Source organism: Atractosteus spatula, chromosome 18 (assembly GCF_055471065.1).
Source record: "Atractosteus spatula isolate fAtrSpa1 chromosome 18, fAtrSpa1.hap1, whole genome shotgun sequence".
In the NCBI taxonomy this organism is placed as follows: Eukaryota; Metazoa; Chordata; class Actinopteri; order Semionotiformes; family Lepisosteidae; genus Atractosteus; species Atractosteus spatula.
Genome location: NC_142723.1, coordinates 15,197,689 through 15,217,643, shown reverse-complemented (window position 1 = coordinate 15,217,643; position 19,955 = coordinate 15,197,689). Strand labels below are relative to the sequence as shown.

The 19,955-nt window shown below is 42.4% G+C and overlaps 1 protein-coding gene across 1 annotated transcript; it reads left to right on the top strand.

Moving 5' to 3' along the window:
- Positions 1-1,418: 1,418 nt before the first annotated feature.
- LOC148818670 (cytochrome P450 2K1-like) lies at positions 1,419-8,416 on the top strand. The gene is made up of 9 exons (XM_088936453.1): positions 1,419-1,648; positions 3,607-3,769; positions 4,086-4,235; positions 4,882-5,042; positions 5,330-5,503; positions 6,513-6,654; positions 7,197-7,381; positions 7,713-7,854; positions 8,127-8,416. Exons 1-9 carry the CDS (start codon positions 1,451-1,453, stop codon positions 8,312-8,314), a joined length of 1,503 nt encoding a protein of 500 aa, XP_088792579.1. The 5' UTR covers positions 1,419-1,450; the 3' UTR covers positions 8,315-8,416.
- The last annotated feature ends 11,539 nt before the right edge of the window (positions 8,417-19,955 follow it).

Genomic DNA, 19,955 nt, shown 5'->3' with positions numbered 1-19,955 from the left:
TATTTGAATTTTTTTTCAATTAAAAATAATATTTAGGATTTGCAAGAAGTATAGAAAGATACAAATTTATCAATGTTTATGTTCTTTAAATAAATTAAATGAAGAATGCATGGATTCTTTGATTTTCTAACACTTGGTTGACAAATTCTTGCTTTTTAGTCGAATAGATGCCATCGTTGTAGTCTGGTCTACTTCTCAGTTCATCAGTGCCTGAGCACTGATTTTTACATATTTAAATTGTCTGTTTACTACTGGCCTTTGGTAAATAGAGTAGTTTTCAGAAACAAGCAATAGTGTTCATCGCCCTTTTTATTTTCTAAAAATCTAAGCGTTCATCACTACCCAAAAACACAGCATCAGCAAGACAACACAAACTGTAACTCCAAGGGCACACTTGATTCCAGAGGATCAACAGCCCATTTCGGAGATAAGGAAGCGGCACTGCACCGTATCCTTCACTGACGTCATAAAATACTGGAATGATGAGTCTGTTCCCAAACTCTGCAGAGTTGTGAACAAGCTTCACTGTTTTGTAACCAGTAAACCAGGTATCCGGGCCCTCTCGCTTCTTTTTTTCTGCCCGAGGTGTGGTCCAAGCTGGCTCAGCAACCCCTCACACCTCCGTGTGACAGGACCTAAGGTGTGGTAATCCGATCGTGACTTCGACGACCAGTGTTTTCTTCAATTCCTGCTAATCGTTTCCACTGTCTGCATTTGAAGACTTTGAAGTTGGGGGAGGAAGTAAACAGAGGAGAAGTACAGACACACCCATTGAAACAATCCTGGCTGCTAAATGCAAACTTAATTAATCGGACCCACTCCTCCCTCGACTGTTAATACTCTGTGACAATTGCATCTTTTAAAATGTTCATTTCTAGCCTGTCCAGTACTCAAACGATTATATTACATTGTGTTTTTTCAAGTTGTGCAATAACTCTCTCTTACGGCCCATCTTGGCAAAGGACCAAAACCTGGAGACACTTTTTACTATATTTAAAGTTGCAGTGTACAGTTTCTCTTCGCTACCATGTAGCAAATTCTGTCCAGTGTCATAAACATACAAACGAAGTGTAAAATGTTAAATGTTCTTATCCTTTATAGTGATAGGTTCAAGTTTTGTGAGCCTAAAACATGAGCTATTTAGGTAAGACATGAGTTTTGTGATTTTCCAGATGAATGCCTTCTCAATATCACTTGTTAGGCAAATCCCTTGACTACATGATCCTCTGCGGTGAAACGCCCATTGCTGTGACTCCCATGGCGCCAGGTATGTTCTTCTTATTTAAGGTGCGTTGCTGAGGCGCTGTGTGCAAATATAATTGGCTATTTTAAGTGGAAAGGGAAAGCAAAAACAGGTCATGTGAAAGATTGCAATCTGTAGCACAATCCAGCTCGTTTTCCTGAAAAGCCGTTGAAAATAAACCTTACCAGCTTATTGGGGATTGCGAAAATGTTTCTCCCAGAAGGTTTTCTGCAACTTTCCACTGTGACGCTGCTCCTGGCTGCTGTGATGGTGGTTTCTGTGGTTTATATCTTCATGGTGTCGACCCCTGAGTCTGTCAAGGCGCCTCCGGGACCCCCAGCCCTGCCGCTCCTAGGAAACCTGCTCTCGCTGGATCTGAAGAGGCTGGATCTGTCTCTTGTGGAGGTAAGATGTAATAATATTAAGGTGTCATAGGCATCAGCTCTGAAGATGCTGTGTGAGCTCAAGCACCCCCAGTATTTTTGATCATATTATGTAAAAGCAGGGGTCAATGCATTTTTACTTTGTCTGTTTGGTTAACATAGGATTGAGGTTATGTGCTGTTCAGTAACTGTTGTGCTATGGCCTCGACTCTGTAGTGAGCTGATCAGACTTATTTAAGAATGAGTCAGTTGGTCGTTGTCAGGCACAGTGGTGCAGTGATTAGCATTGCTGCCTTGCAGGACCTGGCTCCCAGGTTCAATTCCTGGGGTGCGGTCTGCATGGGATGCTTACAGACAGTACCCCCAATTCCCCCCTGTTCGCATGGGTTTCCTTTGGGTGCTCTGGGTTCCTCCAACACCACAAAGCAATCAAGGTGGGTCAATTGGATTCTGGGAAACAGATCCTGGCGTGAGTGTGGCTGTGTCTTCCTTGTGATGGGCTGGTGTCCCATTCAGGGTGTATCCTGCCTTGCACCTGTTGCTTGCCAGGATAAGTTCCTGCTCTCCCTCGACCCTGAATTTGATAAATCTGCTGGAAAAGGGATGTGTGGACGGATTCTGTTGACTTACCTTTTAACAACTTACAAGTTAATGATGAGCAGATGTAGTTTTTGATGTCACAAAAGTGTCTCTGCTCAGGACAGCCATTGACAACAAGAACACCTTGCAGGTATTATGTTTCAGACAATTCTGAAACCAGGGCAAGAGCAACAAAACAACAGCACCAGACAAACACCGGTATGCGTGTGATTTGAATTCTGATAGTGGCACAGAAAGCGATTTTTCAGTGAGCTTTATGTTGGTGAGTTACCCGACACCGACGAAGGAGAAAAACTGTGGAGATACGGATCATTTAATCCGCTGCGCAGAGGAACATGTTGTTCTTTAACACACTGTTAATGACTCCATTAACAATAAGAAAGGATTCAGTTTTGTTAAGGTACGGTGCGTTTTACCCACCCACAATAACTTAGAGAAACTGGCACCTTTGTATTGTCATATTATAATAAATAGCACTCTGAATCATTCTCTGATCACACTTCTCAAGACATTTTTTCAGACTATATTGGACCTTTAGTGTATGTGGATCTACATTATTGCAGATGTGACCCTCCCAGGTTGCACTTATTGGTGTGTGCATATTGATGAACTGTATGTTATGCATTGTAAAACGTTCCAATACATTTTCACTGCAGGTCAGACTCAGTGTATTTATTTTTTTATGTGTTTAATTGTGTTTAAGGATAAAAATACAAAGAGAACAACAGTAACAATGATAAAATCATGTTTTCCTATATTTTTACACTTTATTTCTCATTCCATATTTTTAGCTCTCAAGATAGTGTTGGTGGAAGTAACGTTTACCCTGCAAATCCATCATCCCTACATTTTGATTTCATAGGTATTTTTTTGGATCACAGTTGTGTGTGCTTTGCTTGTAGCGATTTAAGCCAAAAACGTCATCCAGTTGTTTCTTGAAGGAAACCAAGGCATCAGCTTTGATCACGGCATCCCCATCCTGTAACATCACATAACTTTGAAGCTGACAATTAATACATTTCCAGATTGATCTTCAGTTCCTGAATTAATTCAAATGCTGCATATTGCACTACAATTAAGGACTAGCTGGAGAAAAGTTCTGCAATGGAGAGGAATGGAAGTGTCCAGAATGTCTGTCCCTGTTCCAGAAGTTGGAGTCTCTGTGTGGACGCTGTGGGATTCTCAATTATTGTAAAACAATTGTGTGACTGGAGTAAATGGGCCTACTTTTAATATGAAAAGGAGAACAAAGCACTTTAAGGAAATGTTTAATTTGACTTTATTCATTAATTATTTTGCTGAATTGAAATTAATTTACTAATTACCATATTGCACATTGTTGAATGTTGCCGTGCAACTCTTTTTCTCTCTGTGCCCCAGTTGTCTAAGACGTATGGCAGTGTCTTCACTGTGCACCTCGGCCCCATGAGAGTAGTGGTTCTGGCTGGTTACAAGACAGTGAAGGAGGCGCTTGTTGACTACCCTGAGGAGTTTGGGAGCAGACTCATCACACCGATATTTCATGATATCAATCAAGGACACGGTAAAAATGTTTCTTCTGAAGCACAGGATGATTTGTTAATACAAATGTAAGCGTCTTGCACTTTATTATAAAGAAATTAGTATTTTCATATTGCCACAAAGTCAGGTTTTAGTCTCTCTCCAGAGAGCTTTAGATTGCAGTTTTTCAAGTTTTAGAGGTACGTACTGCTGTGTTTAAATCCTTCTTTTAGCTACTGTACTTCTTAGTAGTAGTATGTCCATTGTAGAGACATTATTAAGTGTATTGTGAGTTTTTACTCATTAAGTGATCTCTTCATCAATCTGATCCTTACAATTTGTGTTTGGCTCGAATGCAGGTATCATTTTTGCAAACGGGGACTCGTGGAAGGAGATGAGGAGGTTTGCTCTGTCTAATCTGCGGGACTTTGGAATGGGAAGGAAAGGGAGTGAGGAAAAGATCATCGAGGAAATCCAATACCTCACTGAGGTGTTTGAAGCACATGGAGGTAGAAGGATTAGGCATTCATTTTCACAGGGGCCTTTGTCAGTTTTCAAGATACAAAAGCACCGTTTCTTTTGAAATGTAATTCAACTGATGTAATTGATATCATGTTAATTGAAAATCTGAGGACAGATGGTGTCCAGGTGCCAGTGACCTATGGGAGTGTCTTCAAATAGACTGTTCTGTATCTGACTTGATACAGGTGACAAAGGCAAATCTTTCAGCTGTAGGGGAGAAAGACCATGATACAGATTTACATGATACAAAGAAATGAGGGTCTTTAAAATCAGCCTTGAACCTGATGGGATCTCTCCTTCAGTATGAGCTGAAGGAACAGGAGAAAGAAATTGAAATATTTCATTTAAATGTTTTCTCTCTCAAATTCTTTTCTTACCCCTTGCAAAGGAATATGACTAAACAGTGCTTCCGTTCAATATTCTTCCCTTAACATGCCCCTGAGCTGTGAACAGGCCTCAACAGTGACAGTAATCAGGGACAGAGTCAGGAAGGGAGAAGTGGAATATGGCTCTAGTGAGCACTGGTGAACTGGGGTTCGAGAGGTGAAACTGGGAGCACACAAGGGTGGTGGTATAGAGAGACACAACTGCAGGAATTCTTCCAGACTAATACTGTATTCTTTCCTTTGGCAGGAAAACCATTTGACACCACAGAACCTGTAAACTGTGCTGTTTCCAACATTATATCCTCCATAGTGTATGGAGACAGGTTTGATTATGCTGACCCAGTCTTCCAGGCTATGGTGAATAGGGCTAATCACATGATCAAGCTCAGTGGATCTCCTGCTATCCAGGTAACATTCTGTTGTAAAAATATGATTAAGAGAAACTTCGGAGTGGTCTTACAGAACAGAACAATACTAGAAAGCAAATTACCTTTAATTTCAATGTAATCCAAAATACACATACAGTTAAAGCAGAAATCCCAAACCAGTGTATGAATGACCTGGAGGCACTGTGCTGTGCTGTAGGAGTTTCATCCTTCAGATGAGACACTAAACCAGGGTCCTGGCTACTAGTGGTCTTTGAAATGCTCTGGGGGTTAAGTTTAAGGAACATAATATTTTCTTTTTCTCTGTAGCTCTACAACATCTTCCCTTTCCTTGGGTTTTTATTGAAAGCTAGGAAGACGATTCTGATGGAAGTTGCAGAAAACATTGCTGACATGAAAAACATCGTGAAGCAGCTGCAGCAGACCTTACAGGAGCACGATAAGAGGGGGCTTGTGGATGCGTTCTTGATCAAGCAGCAGGAGGTAAGAGAGTTTGCTGTGACTGGTTAGGAAACTCTGGGATTTTCCCTCAAAGGAGCCCAAAGTGCTGAATCCACAGTGTTTCTCCTGGGGCTGGTAGACTAATGACTCAGTTGTGATGCCTGTCGCTTGAACAGACACGCTGGAAGGGTTTCCCTCCGCTTGTTGTGTTCCACCATTTTAATTTTTTTAGTTCAAGTAGGGAGCTGTGTCAGTATGCATAGGCTGCAAAGGAGCAAGTAAAGGTTTATTCCACACTGAGAAGAGAAGAAAAGAGACGCAACGTTCCAGCTGTTGAGCCTTCTTTGGATGTGACACCCAACCGGACACAGAGGACAATTACGCAGCTCATCCTTGTTCTGGTTAGGGACTCATTGGGTGGTAATGTAGAAAATGTGCTCACCCTGAGTGCCATCTGGGCACCTGGGGGAGTCCTGCTGACTACGTCACATTGACGGGGGAAATCCTTCGTCAGAGAAGCAGGACACTGTCTTGCGCAGATTCAGTTTTTACTGAGCTCCATAAGAAGAGCGACATGGCATTGGGCTTCCCCTGCAAAACAGACAGACTGCAGGGGTTTCCCAACTCTTATATGCAGTGCAGGCTCAGAAAGGAGTTGATGTTTCACACTTCGGGTGCTTGACATTTTCTCTGATATGTTATTACTTCTTGTCATGTGCTTTGAGAATGTGTCCTATCCTTTGATATGTAACAGAAGTTGGTTTCGCATACATTGATATGTAATTCTACACTTAACATTCTATAGAGGGAAATTAACTGATGCAGCAGTTAAAGCAAAACAGCTTTATTTGGTCTTAACATACACTTTAATAACAGATAGAAGGTAGACCGGAACTGACATCAATAATTAGGACTTGTGGACTTAGGATATAGTGAAAATTCCAATTTAGATTTCACTGTTCAGGATCTGTAATATGTCTAAATCGATAACTTATTTAAAGAGCAAACTACAAATCTCGAGCATGTTTTCTTCTTTTGACATTCATTCAAGCTTTCAGGCCAGAGAGACTCCCATTTCCATGACGATAATCTGATACATGCATCTGGAAACCTGTTTGCTGCTGGGACTGAAACAACAGGCACCACACTCCGCTGGGGGCTGCTGCTGATGGCTAAATATCCCCACATCCAAAGTAAGAGCTCCCCCTGCTGACTCTCTCAACACTCTGGATTACCAGGGAATCTCCTGTGGTGCAGTTTTAGATGTGCACATTATCCCATACTGTATTGCATAACAACTGAGGAGGGCATGCCAATTTATGGTGTATGAAATTTAAAATAAATCAGAAAATATTACAAGCACGTAAATCTGTTTCAGATTGCAACTGCAGATAATACTGCAGAAAAATAGAGGTTCAAGATTAAACCCCTCAGATATTACGTCACCTTGAAATCCCACCCTTACCTAACCATCACATCACTGTTTCAAATGAATGGAGGCCAAATTTAGCCTGTTTCATGGTTCATAGCTAATAAGATCTCATCTAGGTTTTTCTTGAAGGAAACTAGAGAATTGGCTTCAGGCACATGACTGGTTGTCTTGTTCCAGACTCCCACTGCCCTTTGGGTGAAGAAGTGCTTCCTGTTCTTGGTTTTAAATGCACTTCCACATAGTTTAAACTTGTGCCCTCCGGTTCATGTTTCACTGTTTTCTTTTTAAATATTTTGCAAACAGAAAAGGTTCAGGAGGAAATTGAGAAGGTTGTTGGCACAAAGAAGCCAAGGGCTGAACATCGGAGAAGCATGCCCTACACCGATGCTGTGATACATGAAATCCAGCGCCTGGCAAATGTCGTTCCACTGAACCTTCCTCACATGACAGCGGCAGATGTTCACTTCCAGGGCTACTTCATCAAAAAGGCATGTAGACGTCACTCTGTCTCATACTGCTGATCAGGTGTGTGTTGGGTTTGATGTGAAGACTCCAGGAAAAATTGAAATATTGATGAGGCAATAATGCAAATGGATTTTTACTGTATAATTTTAAAACTTGAAATCATTACATTTCTGTGACATAAAGTCATCTGAAAAGTTTTTTTGGGAAAAAATAAAATAAATTTCAGATAAAGTAGTAAACTTTAGTGAAGAGAAAACCAGCAGATCCAGAGTTACTTCTTTACTGGATGTTAGAATCTCTGCTCTCTATGAATGAATGAGGGTCTAAGTTCTCCTTGTCATTGGCTCACTCCAGGGGACCCCTGTGTTTCCTCTGCTGACCTCAGTGCTCCAGGATGAGACCCAATGGGAGACGCCTCATCAGTTCAACCCTGCTCACTTCCTGGACCCTGAGGGCCAGTTTGTGAAGAAGGACGCCTTCATGGCGTTTTCTGCAGGTACAGGGCTGCAGTGTGCAGCTCATTTGTAAAAAGTATTTATATCTCATGTTGCATCTCTAATATGAATGACCCTGGATTGAACAGAGATAATAACGCAGTCTGACCATTTAAATAAGAAACTTGGGTCACTTCATCATTTCTCAAGTAGCATGATGAGTGGGCAACACAGCCTAAACACGTTGACACCCAGTTCTGCAGTGCGGGATTCAGCACAGACACTCACAGTCCATGAAAAGGAGTAACCTAACCTGTGGTGTTTGCTGTCCCAGGACGCAGGGCTTGTCTCGGAGAGAGCCTGGCCAGGATGGAGCTGTTCCTGTTCTTCACCTCGCTGTTGCAGAAGTTCACCTTCTCTCCCCCTCCAGGAGTGCGGGAGTCTGAACTGGACCTCACTCCCACTCTGGGCCTCACTCTGAACCCATCGCTTCACCAGCTGTGTGCTCTGAGACGGGCGTAGGGCACGAGCTGTGTGCTCTGAGATGAGGGGAGTGTATTGACGACCTACACTGATGGGCACTTGCTTCATGTTCAGGGCCTGTTGGTTTAATTGCCCTTTGCCTCTCCCTACTGCTTTTTGCTGTGAATATCAGGAGGATGAACAGTCTGTTAAAGTACACTGTGCAGCTTATATCAGCCCAATTAGTTATGCATGAAATGTCTTTTCACTTGAAGATATTGGGTAATAATTTTGCTAAAATTTAGTTCCTGTTTGTGTTCTTTATATCAAACGTTTTGCCTAAAATGAGTTCTCTCCAAAATGTTTTGAGTTATTAAAAGAAAATCTGGATAACTTTATTTCTTAAGCTCTGCGAACAATTAAAAGTACTTGAACATCTTACACAAACCTTCAATGAAGTGATTAACAGCTCAAATACGACAGAAAGTTACTCAAGTGTGCCAGTTAATGATAGCTTGCTGATGTACTGGGTGAAAATTTTCCTATTTGTGTCTCAAGACTGTACTGAAAAGTGTTGGAAATATTTATGCTATTTAAGAAGCTACCCAGGCTAGTTTGCTGTTGGCTTGTATTTGTTATGATGGGTATTGGAGGACAGTCCAGTGTTTGCGCACGATTCAGGACTTTTCCAGTGAATCCCTTCTCCCTGTAGTCTAGAAAAAAAGGAAATATTGATGACATTTGAACTATACACACATTCAGTGTGATAAGGCTGAAAATGTGTTTTCTTTATGTCCACTCAAGGTGCTGCAACAGTTTCAGTATAAAAATATGCTTCCCGTTCATGCTGAATAACGCGGAGAATAAACTGAGATTTGATTTACCCTTAAACGTGATAAAAAGAACTCAGAGTTGTTTAGATGACGTTGTGTTGTGACAAGGAAGAAAGTGAGATCCAAGAAGTGTGTAAAACCTTACTCACTCTTTGGCTTTTGGTAAATTAATGCTGCTGTGAAGGTTGGTTACAAAAGGTACATTATTACCTTGAAAAAAGTTACATTTTTCGCATTTCTTTATGTTTCGAAAGAAGTGCATTTGTATCCAAATACATTAACACCCATACTCCAAGCAGTGTTTTGCTTCCTTGTAGAAGGCATACTGTTGGTCATCCTTCCACAGCTCATCAAGGAATGGGAAGAAGGTGAGACACACACACACACACACACACACACACACACACACACACACACACACACACTTACACCAGGGCCAGTTTCCTCAAATGCCAATTCAACTACCAGTATGTCTTTAGATAGGTTTCCTCTGGGTGCTCCATTTCTTCTATGTGAACAGGAGGAGAGCATACAAACTCCACACAGACAGCATCAGTTTATTGGAATTAAACCCAGGGACACACAGCTGTGATCCAGCCATGTTAACCATTGTGCCACCATGCTGCCTGCTAGTGATCACAATTGCATGAAATCCTATAAGTTTTTTATAGTATATCATGAACTTAAATAAAATACAGGGCATTTTGCTATAAAGGAGGGAGGGTATAGATTCTAATCCTGTGATTAAACATAGAGCATTGCTTCAGCATGGTGTGGGGAAGAAGAGACCACGTGGGTAACATGACTATTCTGATGAAAAATATTTCCTTTTCATTTCACATTGCACTTTTTGTGATCCAGTGATGTCAAGATATATCAGTTGAAGGAAGGTCCTGTTTTTGAAATGGCTCAGCGGAAAGTCATCAGGGACCTTGCTGTAAGCATTAAGTATTCTATCAGATAGTATCCGTGAAAGAGCACTGCAGTTAGGAAGAAAAGACTCTATTTTCCGACTCTGTATAACACCACAGTGGTCTGGCTTCTGATAACAGACTCCACTTTGGATGCAACAAAGAAATGTGATAACCAGTCTTCGTTTCCAGATTCCTATGCCAAAGGATCGGTACAGACACGTTATTATCAGACATGCCGTGGTAGGAGAGATCCATCTGTGACTGATCCAGTTCCAAACAGCCGACTCCATGCTACAGCTAGGCGCAGAAAACGTTGTGGCTGGCTGAGGAATATATGAATCCATTTGTGTGGGTCAGTATAAAGGATGGAAAGGCTGGCAGGCAAGCGGGGGAAGAGTGAAGCTCCGCAGGCCAGGGCTGATGGAGAACGGACTGGGTCAACAGGACTGCCTCTGTCCCGGGGCGGATTCAGGATCAAGACCCGCAGGATCGGGACGTTGTGGTATAGGCGGATGCAGGCTAGATAGGAACAGGCCCTGGCTAACGCAGACAGAACTCCTGGTGCGAATCCAGGCTGGCTCAGTAATAGAGCGTGGGAGGAGTGGTGGCAGTGGGGCTTAAATGCCTCGTTAGGTTGTGACTTGGTGACTAGTGGCCGAGAGTGCCTGCTCTAACGGGCCAGGTGGCGCCGGGCGGGGTTGAACTGCCAGTCTGTGTACCCTGTGTAGGGCTGGATTCCCATCCAGGGAGCAGTACCCCCTATTGTTTGTGGTAGACTCGGTATTGCAACCCTTCCCGGCCATAGTTCACATTCTGACTATTACAGAAGTGCTTGTCTGTGTCTGTGCGGCCGCCTGCAATGGACTGGCGTCCAGTCCGAGTCCAAGTCCAAGTCCCCTGTCTTGGGGCTCTTGCTTGATATCTCCCCTGTGACCCTGAATTGGAAGAAGAGGTTAGAAAATGGATGGATGTGGAACAGTAAATACTTTATCAAACACGTTTGCTTCAAGCAGTGTCAGAACTGCCACGCAGATACAGGTGTAGAGAACACACACTGTATGTAGTACAGGGCTACGGGTTCCCAGCTGTCATGTTACAGTATGTCCCCACAATCATGAATTGCAAAGCCGGGTATTGTATGATTCTAAGGCCCTGGAAAGCCACAATCCAGACGTTTATAGGTCACATTTAAACCATCAGTGGAGGCTCAGGGTTTATATATCTGGGGCTGATGGAGGCAGGAGGCTGGGGCAAGTGGTCAGAGTCCTCACAAACCCGGGAGCTCGGGCGGCTGGGGCAAGTGGTCAGTACTCACAAACCCAGGAGCTCGGGCGGCTGGGGCAAGTGGTCAGAGTCCTCACAAACCCAGGAGCTCAGGGGGCTGGGGCAAGTGGTCAGAGTCCTCACAAACCCGGGAGCTCGGGCGGCTGGGGCAAGTGGTCAGTCCTCACAAACCCGGGAGCTCGGGCGGCTGGGGCAAGTGGTCAGAGTCCTCACAAACCCGGGAGCTCGGGCGGCTGGGGCAAGTGGTCAGAGTCCTCACAAACCCGGGAGCTCTTTGACTCCTCATGAATATGTGGCTGGTTTCCGTGGAGACCAAGCACCGGCTCGCACACAGCTGTGTGTGCTTTGGTAGTTAGTAGCTACTTGATTCAACCTGTCAATTAATAAATCAATCACTGAATTAATGCACATGCAGACTATCACATCCAAACGAAGGATGAGCCCGACCTGAAATGGAGAGGAATGGAAGTCTTCCGGGTGCCTGTCTCTGCTCCAGAGGCTTGAGCCTCCTGTGTAGAAGCGGTAGGATTTTTGTAAAACTTTTTCAACAATTGTGCGACTGTAGTTACTGGTCCTACAGTATATATATACACACACACACACACACACACACAACACAAATACAAGGGAAGATAACAGAGAAATGATCTAAAAATGCATTGAATATTAGATTAATGGGTTTGCTTGAAAGCCCCGGCCAGTGTTGGCACAGCTTAATTAAATGTATTCACGGGTATTAAATGGTTCAGTATATAGTTAATCACAACCAAAATGACAGTAGCTCTGGACCCGTTTATATGCTGAGAATATTTATTCGGCGGTAATCACGCTGTACGTGATACCGTAACTTTGAGAGAGTTTATTACCTATGGGCTAGCCACCGGTGCTGTACCGAATATTCAGATCTATCTGTTTTTCTTTGAATTGTAGGTCAGGTCTTTTTGTCTATTCGTATTTCTTGAACATAATCGTAATGGAAACTTCTTCTCCTCTCTAAGGAATCTGCACATTCGGAAATGTACAAAACGCATGTTGTGTTTTATTTTCCCTGGAGGAGGGGGTAGCTCCCAGAAGTATCCTTGCAGTTAAATTAGGTTTTACCTCCCCCTGTGCTGTGCAGCGTATTTTTATGTATCCAAAATATGGGGATATGTAATTATTTAAAGCGGCAGTGAAATGCTGTATGAGTATTTCAACAGACAATGATAATCTTAATAAATAATGGCGTTTCTTTTTATATTAGCGAGTACTACTGAACAGGAGGTGATGTAAAAACACCACCAAGGCGTCTTCGCCTCCCAATTCTAACAGAACAGCAGATGAGAGTCATCAGTGATTGGATCACGGTGTTTTCTTAGTTGATTGTCAATTGGTAACAGGTGAGCTGTGTTCAGTCACCAAATTGAGATTCAAAATGGAAAAAAGCTCCATACCCAATCACTAGGGCAACCACCTTCCTAGCACAAACCAATCAGTATTGAAAGTCTATTCACTAGCTGTCTCCATGAATTTAAAGAAGCTGAAAACTTCCTTTGATACTGCATGTCGTTACTTATAATCCACTGGATCATTAAACACTGCTTCTTTTAGGTCGGTGAAAGCCTTAACAGATTCCGTCGGTTAAGAGAAGGAAAGGAAATAAAATCACATAAGCAAAGGATCAGTTTAAAGAAATAAACGAGCGTCACAAGACAGCTTGAAGCAGTCTATACGTTGTTTCAATGTGTCAGTTTACTAATTACACCTACCGTATATCAGGCGTTTTCCTCAAGCAATGCTATGTGTACGCATTTTGAGACTTGAATCTTTTCGATATTAGGTTAAAAAAAAAATAAGCACAATGGTTTGTCCTAGAACAAGGTCAGTGATCTTGATTCTGAGACATCGGCGAGAGACGCGTCGCTGAAAAGTAATTCTTCATGTAACGGTACCGCTACGTTACGGAAAACGGGTGTTAAAAAAAAAGTGTAATTGAACTTTCCACGTTGAGCTCTTGACCGTCACACTTTCATTTTATATTCAGGTTCAGTATGTGTAAAAAGATGTAATGATAATATATATTTATTGATATTAGTATGAATGTGCTCTCTGTTCACATATTTAGGATTTGAAGTCGTGCTTAACTAGGATATCCTAAAACCAAACTGCGGGTGGCTGGCTAGAATGAGTATCTGGTAATTCATTCCAGGTAATACTAACCCCTAGAGGTCGCTGGAGGCGGTGTAGAGGCTTACGTGAGGCGTATTGTCCGTTTCGTTACTGGAGGCCTGGGAGGTGCATGAGCACATGGGATTAATGTATACTATTTGGGTTTTTTTTTTAAAGGGGATTTAAGGCAGTGCCGAGGGTTGGGTTAGAATAGTGCAAGTCTTTCTTCCAGGTGATAAGAGTTACTAAAGAAAGTCGCTATTGCAGAGTGTTTTTCTGTTCAACATGATTTTCCCGTGTTCTGAAACTTAAAACAAAAACCACAAGCTTAAAAAGTCCAGTAGCTATTCATTATAAATCATATAGATGAAACTATACATATCCTTGAACTAGTCAGATTGAAAACAAATGGACACCTTCTCTTTATTGACAAAGAAAAAAAGAGTTCCTTAGTATACATATACAGGTTCTCCAGCCTACAAGCTGGTCTCTAGTTTCACAGCTTTGTCCAAGAAAGACACCTCATCTCTTCAGTCAGGAAGCAGATCTGGGGAGAGAAAAAAAAAAGCAGTCTTACTACCTTACAGCCTGACTTCATATTTAGCAAAGCTGAGCCTAATCAGGACTGGTACAGAACCTGGAAATCCAGACTGTTACTGCAAGTGGGGTTTGGGAAAGGAGAAAGCAGTAGGCGCTGTTCTTCCAAGCATTTAATTCATATTTAAGCAAGGAAAATAAAGATTAAAATGTAGGGGTATTAATCCCTGGAGACCTGGCTAAATTCCAGTCTCGCAAAGCCCAGGGTGTTAGTCATTTTCCATTCATTTAATTTCTTACTCATTTGCCTGGTAGAGTGCATCTCACCTTATACTACTACATTTCCATGACAGATGAAGTCAATGCCAGTAAAGTATTTCAGAATGAAAAGCACTTAGCCTTGTACTTCAAGTATGCACAGTAATACAATGACTACAACCCTTCAAACTATAAAGATGGGAGTATTAGGTCTTGGACTGTTAAGGTATAGCTCCCAGACAAACAGTCTCCAAAAAATGCCTGCATTTGTGATGCTAATGTAAGCTTCATGAAATACCCTGCATTCTGCATGAATGTTAAGTTTAATTACAGGCCTGCCTCCAACTCCCCTCCACACTGCCATGTGATGTTGGTGTACAAAAATAGTAACCATGCCAGGTCCCAGACAGCAATTAAATCTAATAAGTCACTAAAATAGAGTACATCTATCACTTTAGTAACAGAACTGCACATGTTCTGGATTAAGCCGAGACTCTCGCAACCCTGCTGCTGGGGTGCCAGAGCTCAGCAGGTTCTATACTTAGAAGGACCAGGACTAACCATCCAGCTGATGTAAAATTCTGGAAGAGCTTTAACACAAGCCACAGGAGCTTCTTACCTTGAAGGGTCTTGTTAGTGATCAGATTAAATTACATTCCCCAGTGCTCCTAGTTAAACAGTGGGTTACTTGTAAAACCACCTCAACTGGCATTTTTTCTGGAAGAGGGATGGAGATCCCTGCTCTAGTCCAGCCTTTTGCTATGAAAAAGGAGGGTTGAACATTTCTGGGCTGGTTTACAGAGGGATTGCAAGGCAGGGTCCTTGCACATTTCAGACATACCAGTTACAGTACTCCACAGCTTTGATGAAGGAGCCAGCAGAGAGCAACCACAGCCGAGGTGGGAACAGGGATCCCTGGCTGAAATTGGTCTCAACTCCCAGCTAGACACCTTGGTCACTGTGCTGTAGCATCACTGACAAGCCTGTGCTCCCTTGGTCCTGTCAATCCTAGTGTTCTTCTGCAGTTACAGTGCTCAGGCTATTTAATCTGTGTATTAGAGGTGTGACAACAGCAGAACTGAAGCTACTGGGGTAGTGCAAGGCAACATGTCACTATTAAGACAGAAACAGTACTTATCACCCCCAAATTATACATGTTAAGATATTGCAATTTTCCTCCAGGTAGCATTGTTGCCAAAGAAAAGCTACTCCTGAAGGTACAGTTATTGCCAATTACTGTCCACCCTCTGCTCTTCAGATCAGAAAAGCTTTGGAGATTATGCAAAAGGCACCACAACAGAGGACAGCTAATGGCTGCATGCAAAGATTTCTAGTGACACCTTCACTTTATTGCACAGACATGATACAGGGTCAAGGACATAACAGGTCAGAGGATCAACATACAAACCAGTTCCACATTACAGATGCATTGACATTGTAGCATTGTCCAAGTATCACAGTCCAATACCGGAAACCTTCCTACCCAGACCTCCAAGCTTTGGGGTCTGAAGTGTGAACATGAGCAGTCAGTGACGGCCGCACCATCCCACAGACTTGTCCAGTGGAGATACGGCTGTGAGGAAGCTTCCTTTAACACAAAGACAGGGACACACTGGGCTCTTCCTGGTATACAGCTTTCCTCGAGATTAAACCCTTTGGAATGGTTTAGTTGTGAACATGATTAAATTCCACAACAGCATGCTGCCGAGACATATAGAATGGAATTTCCAGGTGTCCATTTAAGAGGGATCAATGCAGGGTATTGTACATACCCATGAAGCCTCAGTTTTACAGGCCATTTTATAGGCTGGTGCTTTAAAACTTTACCTACAGATTCAATACAGAACAGCCAGCTAACCCTCATCTTAATCCATACTGTCTCATGCAACACCCTGCATATTTCAGCATCAGCGACTGGTCGCAAATTTACAGAACTTCAACTCACCCCAACAGAGCTTACCCATGAGCTGGCACAAACAGCCTTGTCACACACCAGCTCAACACATTTAGCTGGACAGCACCATTTCCAAGGAAGATCCCACAGATGATCAGCTAACTTCAGTAACAGTGTTCTGGTTGAATTTTCCAAGCCAGTGACATCTTGTTCTTCTCACAAAACATCCTCGTACTCCAGGCCACAAGAACATTGACAGTACAACTCCCCCCCCCAAATGCTTCTCATGTTCTCCTCCACCTCCAAACACACTCTAAATGTTGTCCTCCCAGGCTTCACTTTTATAAGCCTCTTCATTAACTACAGGGGCTCGGCTTATTCTGTAGGAACCTATCCCAAAAGTCCAGGTGTGTCCAGCTCAATAACACACACCTGCTTCCTGATCCCTGCCTGCTCAGAAGCCATCTTGGCTCAGAGAAACACCACAGCCTGGGCTTGAGCCAAAATGTAAGGTGCCTGCAGAAGCCTTCTCTGGGACACTATGATGTTGCTTTAATAAAGTTTCCTTGAACATTATTAGTCGTGTGTTCTTTCTAAACCCTTCAGCATACCTACAAATATTCCATAAATAGATTAAGAGAGAAAGATAATGATCTGATCAGGTTTATATATATTCCTTTATACAAATACAGGTTTGTGATTTAACTCTTAAATCACATCATCACTCAATGTTATTTCTATATATTACATATTTCCTATGTCAGAACTCTCAGATGATGCATCGCTGCAGTTAACCAATTTAAAAAGATAAGTTGCAGTAATATAGCGTGAATTACTTTGACATGAACCAAGTGAAACATGAAAGGATGCCAAGGGGAAGTGTATTTAAAAGTTCTTGACACAAAGAGTTGTGGGAGAATGGCACAGGTGATCCACCCATTTCGTTGAAGCCAACAGCCTGTCTACTTTCGAGCAATGGCTGCGTGAGATTATCCAATCAAACTGATACCAGTAACCAGAATGTGAACTTTCTCGTGTTCTTGTAACTTCTTAAATTAACACATCAGCTGCATGACTAATAAGAAGTACAAAGATAGAAAACTGAGTGGATGATAAACGTTTACAGATGAAAAATCTGAATCTGGATTCTTGGTGCAGAGTTAAGATAAATCAGGTTGTAGAACAGCTTAACCTGCTAAGAACAATATGTAGCTCCCCTACATATTGTTACATTCCTTCATTTACATTCCTGTGGCTCTCAAATACAATTAAGGATTTTAATGTACTAACTGTGATTACTCAGATGGCCATGGAAAACAATGATTTTAAAACTTGTAGCTGATGGAGTTTTCAGAAAACATGCTCGATTTCTTCCACACGTTTTCAGGAGGAGCCAAGAAAAAAAGCCGCCTGCACCGTCAGTCTGTAGCCACGCCCACTCGAATGACATCTCTCGCAGGCCACGCCCCGCGCACCTGTGCGCCAGGTTCTGCTGGAGAGAGCGGAGCTGAGTGAGTTTGTTCCGCGGCTTTTGTGATTATTTTTTATTTTTCTTTTATTTGAATGTAGATAAAATGTAAATCATGCACCTATGTAGTCTAAATCTCGCAAGATACATTGGTAAAACACGTATTTTCCTTGGAAGCTAAATAACATTTTTTAATGTATGTCTTTTCTTTTTCAGCTCTTCTCTTATTTTTAACAAGACACTTGTGTTACACAGACAACGTGTGTATTCCTTTTAAATCGAAGTAAAGCTCTGTTGTAGCAGTAATACTGCTCTACTGCCAGAATTAAAACGTTGCTTTCCCTTTTTTTTCTTTATCAAACACTTCTTGAAATTTGCTCACAAACTCAAGCGTGTGCGTTTATCCAATTACCCTTTACAGATTAATTACAAATGACCCTTCCTAGAAGTTTTTTTCATTATTTTCCAATGTATGTTGTGTGATTATGTTCTTAAACTCGTGGTAAAAATTCGCTTGCAACTAACACTTTTTAGTTTAAATGGTCTTTAAATGTTAAATTCTTCTGTTCTGTGTTTTTAGTTTAGTGTCTTCGGGAGGACATGATTCGCACTAAATTTCTTTACACGTATCTTTTTGAAATGTTTTCTGCGCTATCTAGCCTGGGGAAAACGCTGTTTGCTACTAAGAAACCTTGGTTTAAATTATCTTTAAATAATCGTCTAAACACTTGTGTTCTTGTGGTTCCAGTTTGGTGTCTGGGGGCAGGACATGCTTGGCTCAGCTGCTGGAATTATCGATGTAAGTATAAACCTTTTTATTCGTTTACACGTATCATTTTGAACTACATTAGATAATGTAGCTCCCGAAAATTGTTATTGGAAATGTGATACACCTTGTCAAAAAAAGACTCAAACTAGGAGATACTAGATTTCTCCCGGGCAGAAATGGTTTTGACCCTACAAAATTGTAGGCCTGCTATTTATAGAACTTGTTTTCTGCTAAACTACGATCAATTTCGGGTTTTTTGCTGCGTATAATAGATTATTCAGAAACCGTTTTGGCTTCCAAACTGCATCACAACAATTAAAACAACGGAGCCTATAAAGATATGGATTAACTTTGTGTGTTAAATTAATCGTTGCAGAAAACGAATATGCTAATCAAAATGGAAAACGTTAAAGTGTTCCTGATCGACACACTAGCTGTATTGTTTCAGTATTCACACTTTAAATGTAATTGTTACACCAGGCTAATCGCTTTATTGCATCTGTAAATCTTTTTAAACTTTCATCTTTTGAACGCAAGAATCGATTCAGAAGATCTGTCTGGGATAATTTCGAGATCTTGTTTGTAACCGAAAGTTAATTCTGATTTTTGTTGTTTTGCAGGAAATGCAACGAAGTTCCAGTCTTCATTCCGGTCGCTGCCTCGACTGATACCTCGGAGAACCAGTAACGTGCTGTATGTTTCTGTTTTAACATGTAGTTGTTTGCAAATGTTTTCTTACTCTGTTGACTTGTAACAGTATTTAGCATTAATGTAGCCGTACTTTGACACTTTGTAATTGAAATGCATGTTCATTTTCACTTCGAAGCTTGTGCATCCGACGTATTGTAATGTTTTGTTTTGTATGCAATTTTCACTCAATAAATTGTTGATTGAAACTTGATTTTGTTCTTTCATTTCTTGTGCAGAGTTCTGTACCCCCTTGGCCCTGAAAACCCCCGATGTTGGTGAGTTTTTTGGCGGAGAGATTTTGCTAACAGTTTGTGGCCGCAAGGGGACCCCCTATCGCTTTTTGACTTGAAAAGGTCAAAGGCTACCCCCTTTTTAAGCGTGTCCAGATTTTCCCGCCAAAAAACTTAGTATCTGGGGTCTTCTTCGGGGTGTGGTAGCAATCAAGCCGAGCCTCGCCCACCCCCCTCATTGGAGAGGGGTAGGCGGGGGCTGGCTGATTGACCGCAGCTCTAGCCAAGCCCACTCGCTCCCGGCAGGAGAGGATGGCAGGCTGGTGGTGGCTTTGGTCCCTGCAGAGAGGCAGGTCTCCTGGTGTGTGGACTTAGAAAGCTGTCAGTTGCAAGCTGTGACTGATAGGCTGAGTCCGCCCTGGGTGCCTCCTCTCTCTCGGGCCGAGGCCATCTCCAGCCTGCCTTCCCCTCCTGGTGGGAGTGAGGGGGCTTGGCTAGAGCTATCCTCAGTTCTCCTCCCCCCAGGGCTATACCCAGGCTCCCTCCTAGGGACCCTTTCCCCCACAGGCTATCTAAAAAGGCGGGAGTCTTCGCACTTTTCCAAGTCAAAGTAGTGCGGTGCGTGGCGCACACTGCAAGACAACCCTTCGCACCTTCGAAAATACAGGACAATGCA

Coding starts and splice junctions, on each gene's coding strand:
- LOC148818670 (XM_088936453.1), top strand. CDS start 1,451: ATGTTTCTCCCAGAAGGTTTTCTGCAACTTTCCACTGTGACGCTGCTC. Junction 1,649..3,606: donor TGGATCTGTCTCTTGTGGAG/GTAAGATGTAAT, acceptor TCTGTGCCCCAG/TTGTCTAAGACGTATGGCAG. Junction 5,504..6,512: donor TCTTGATCAAGCAGCAGGAG/GTAAGAGAGTTT, acceptor CATTCATTCAAG/CTTTCAGGCCAGAGAGACTC.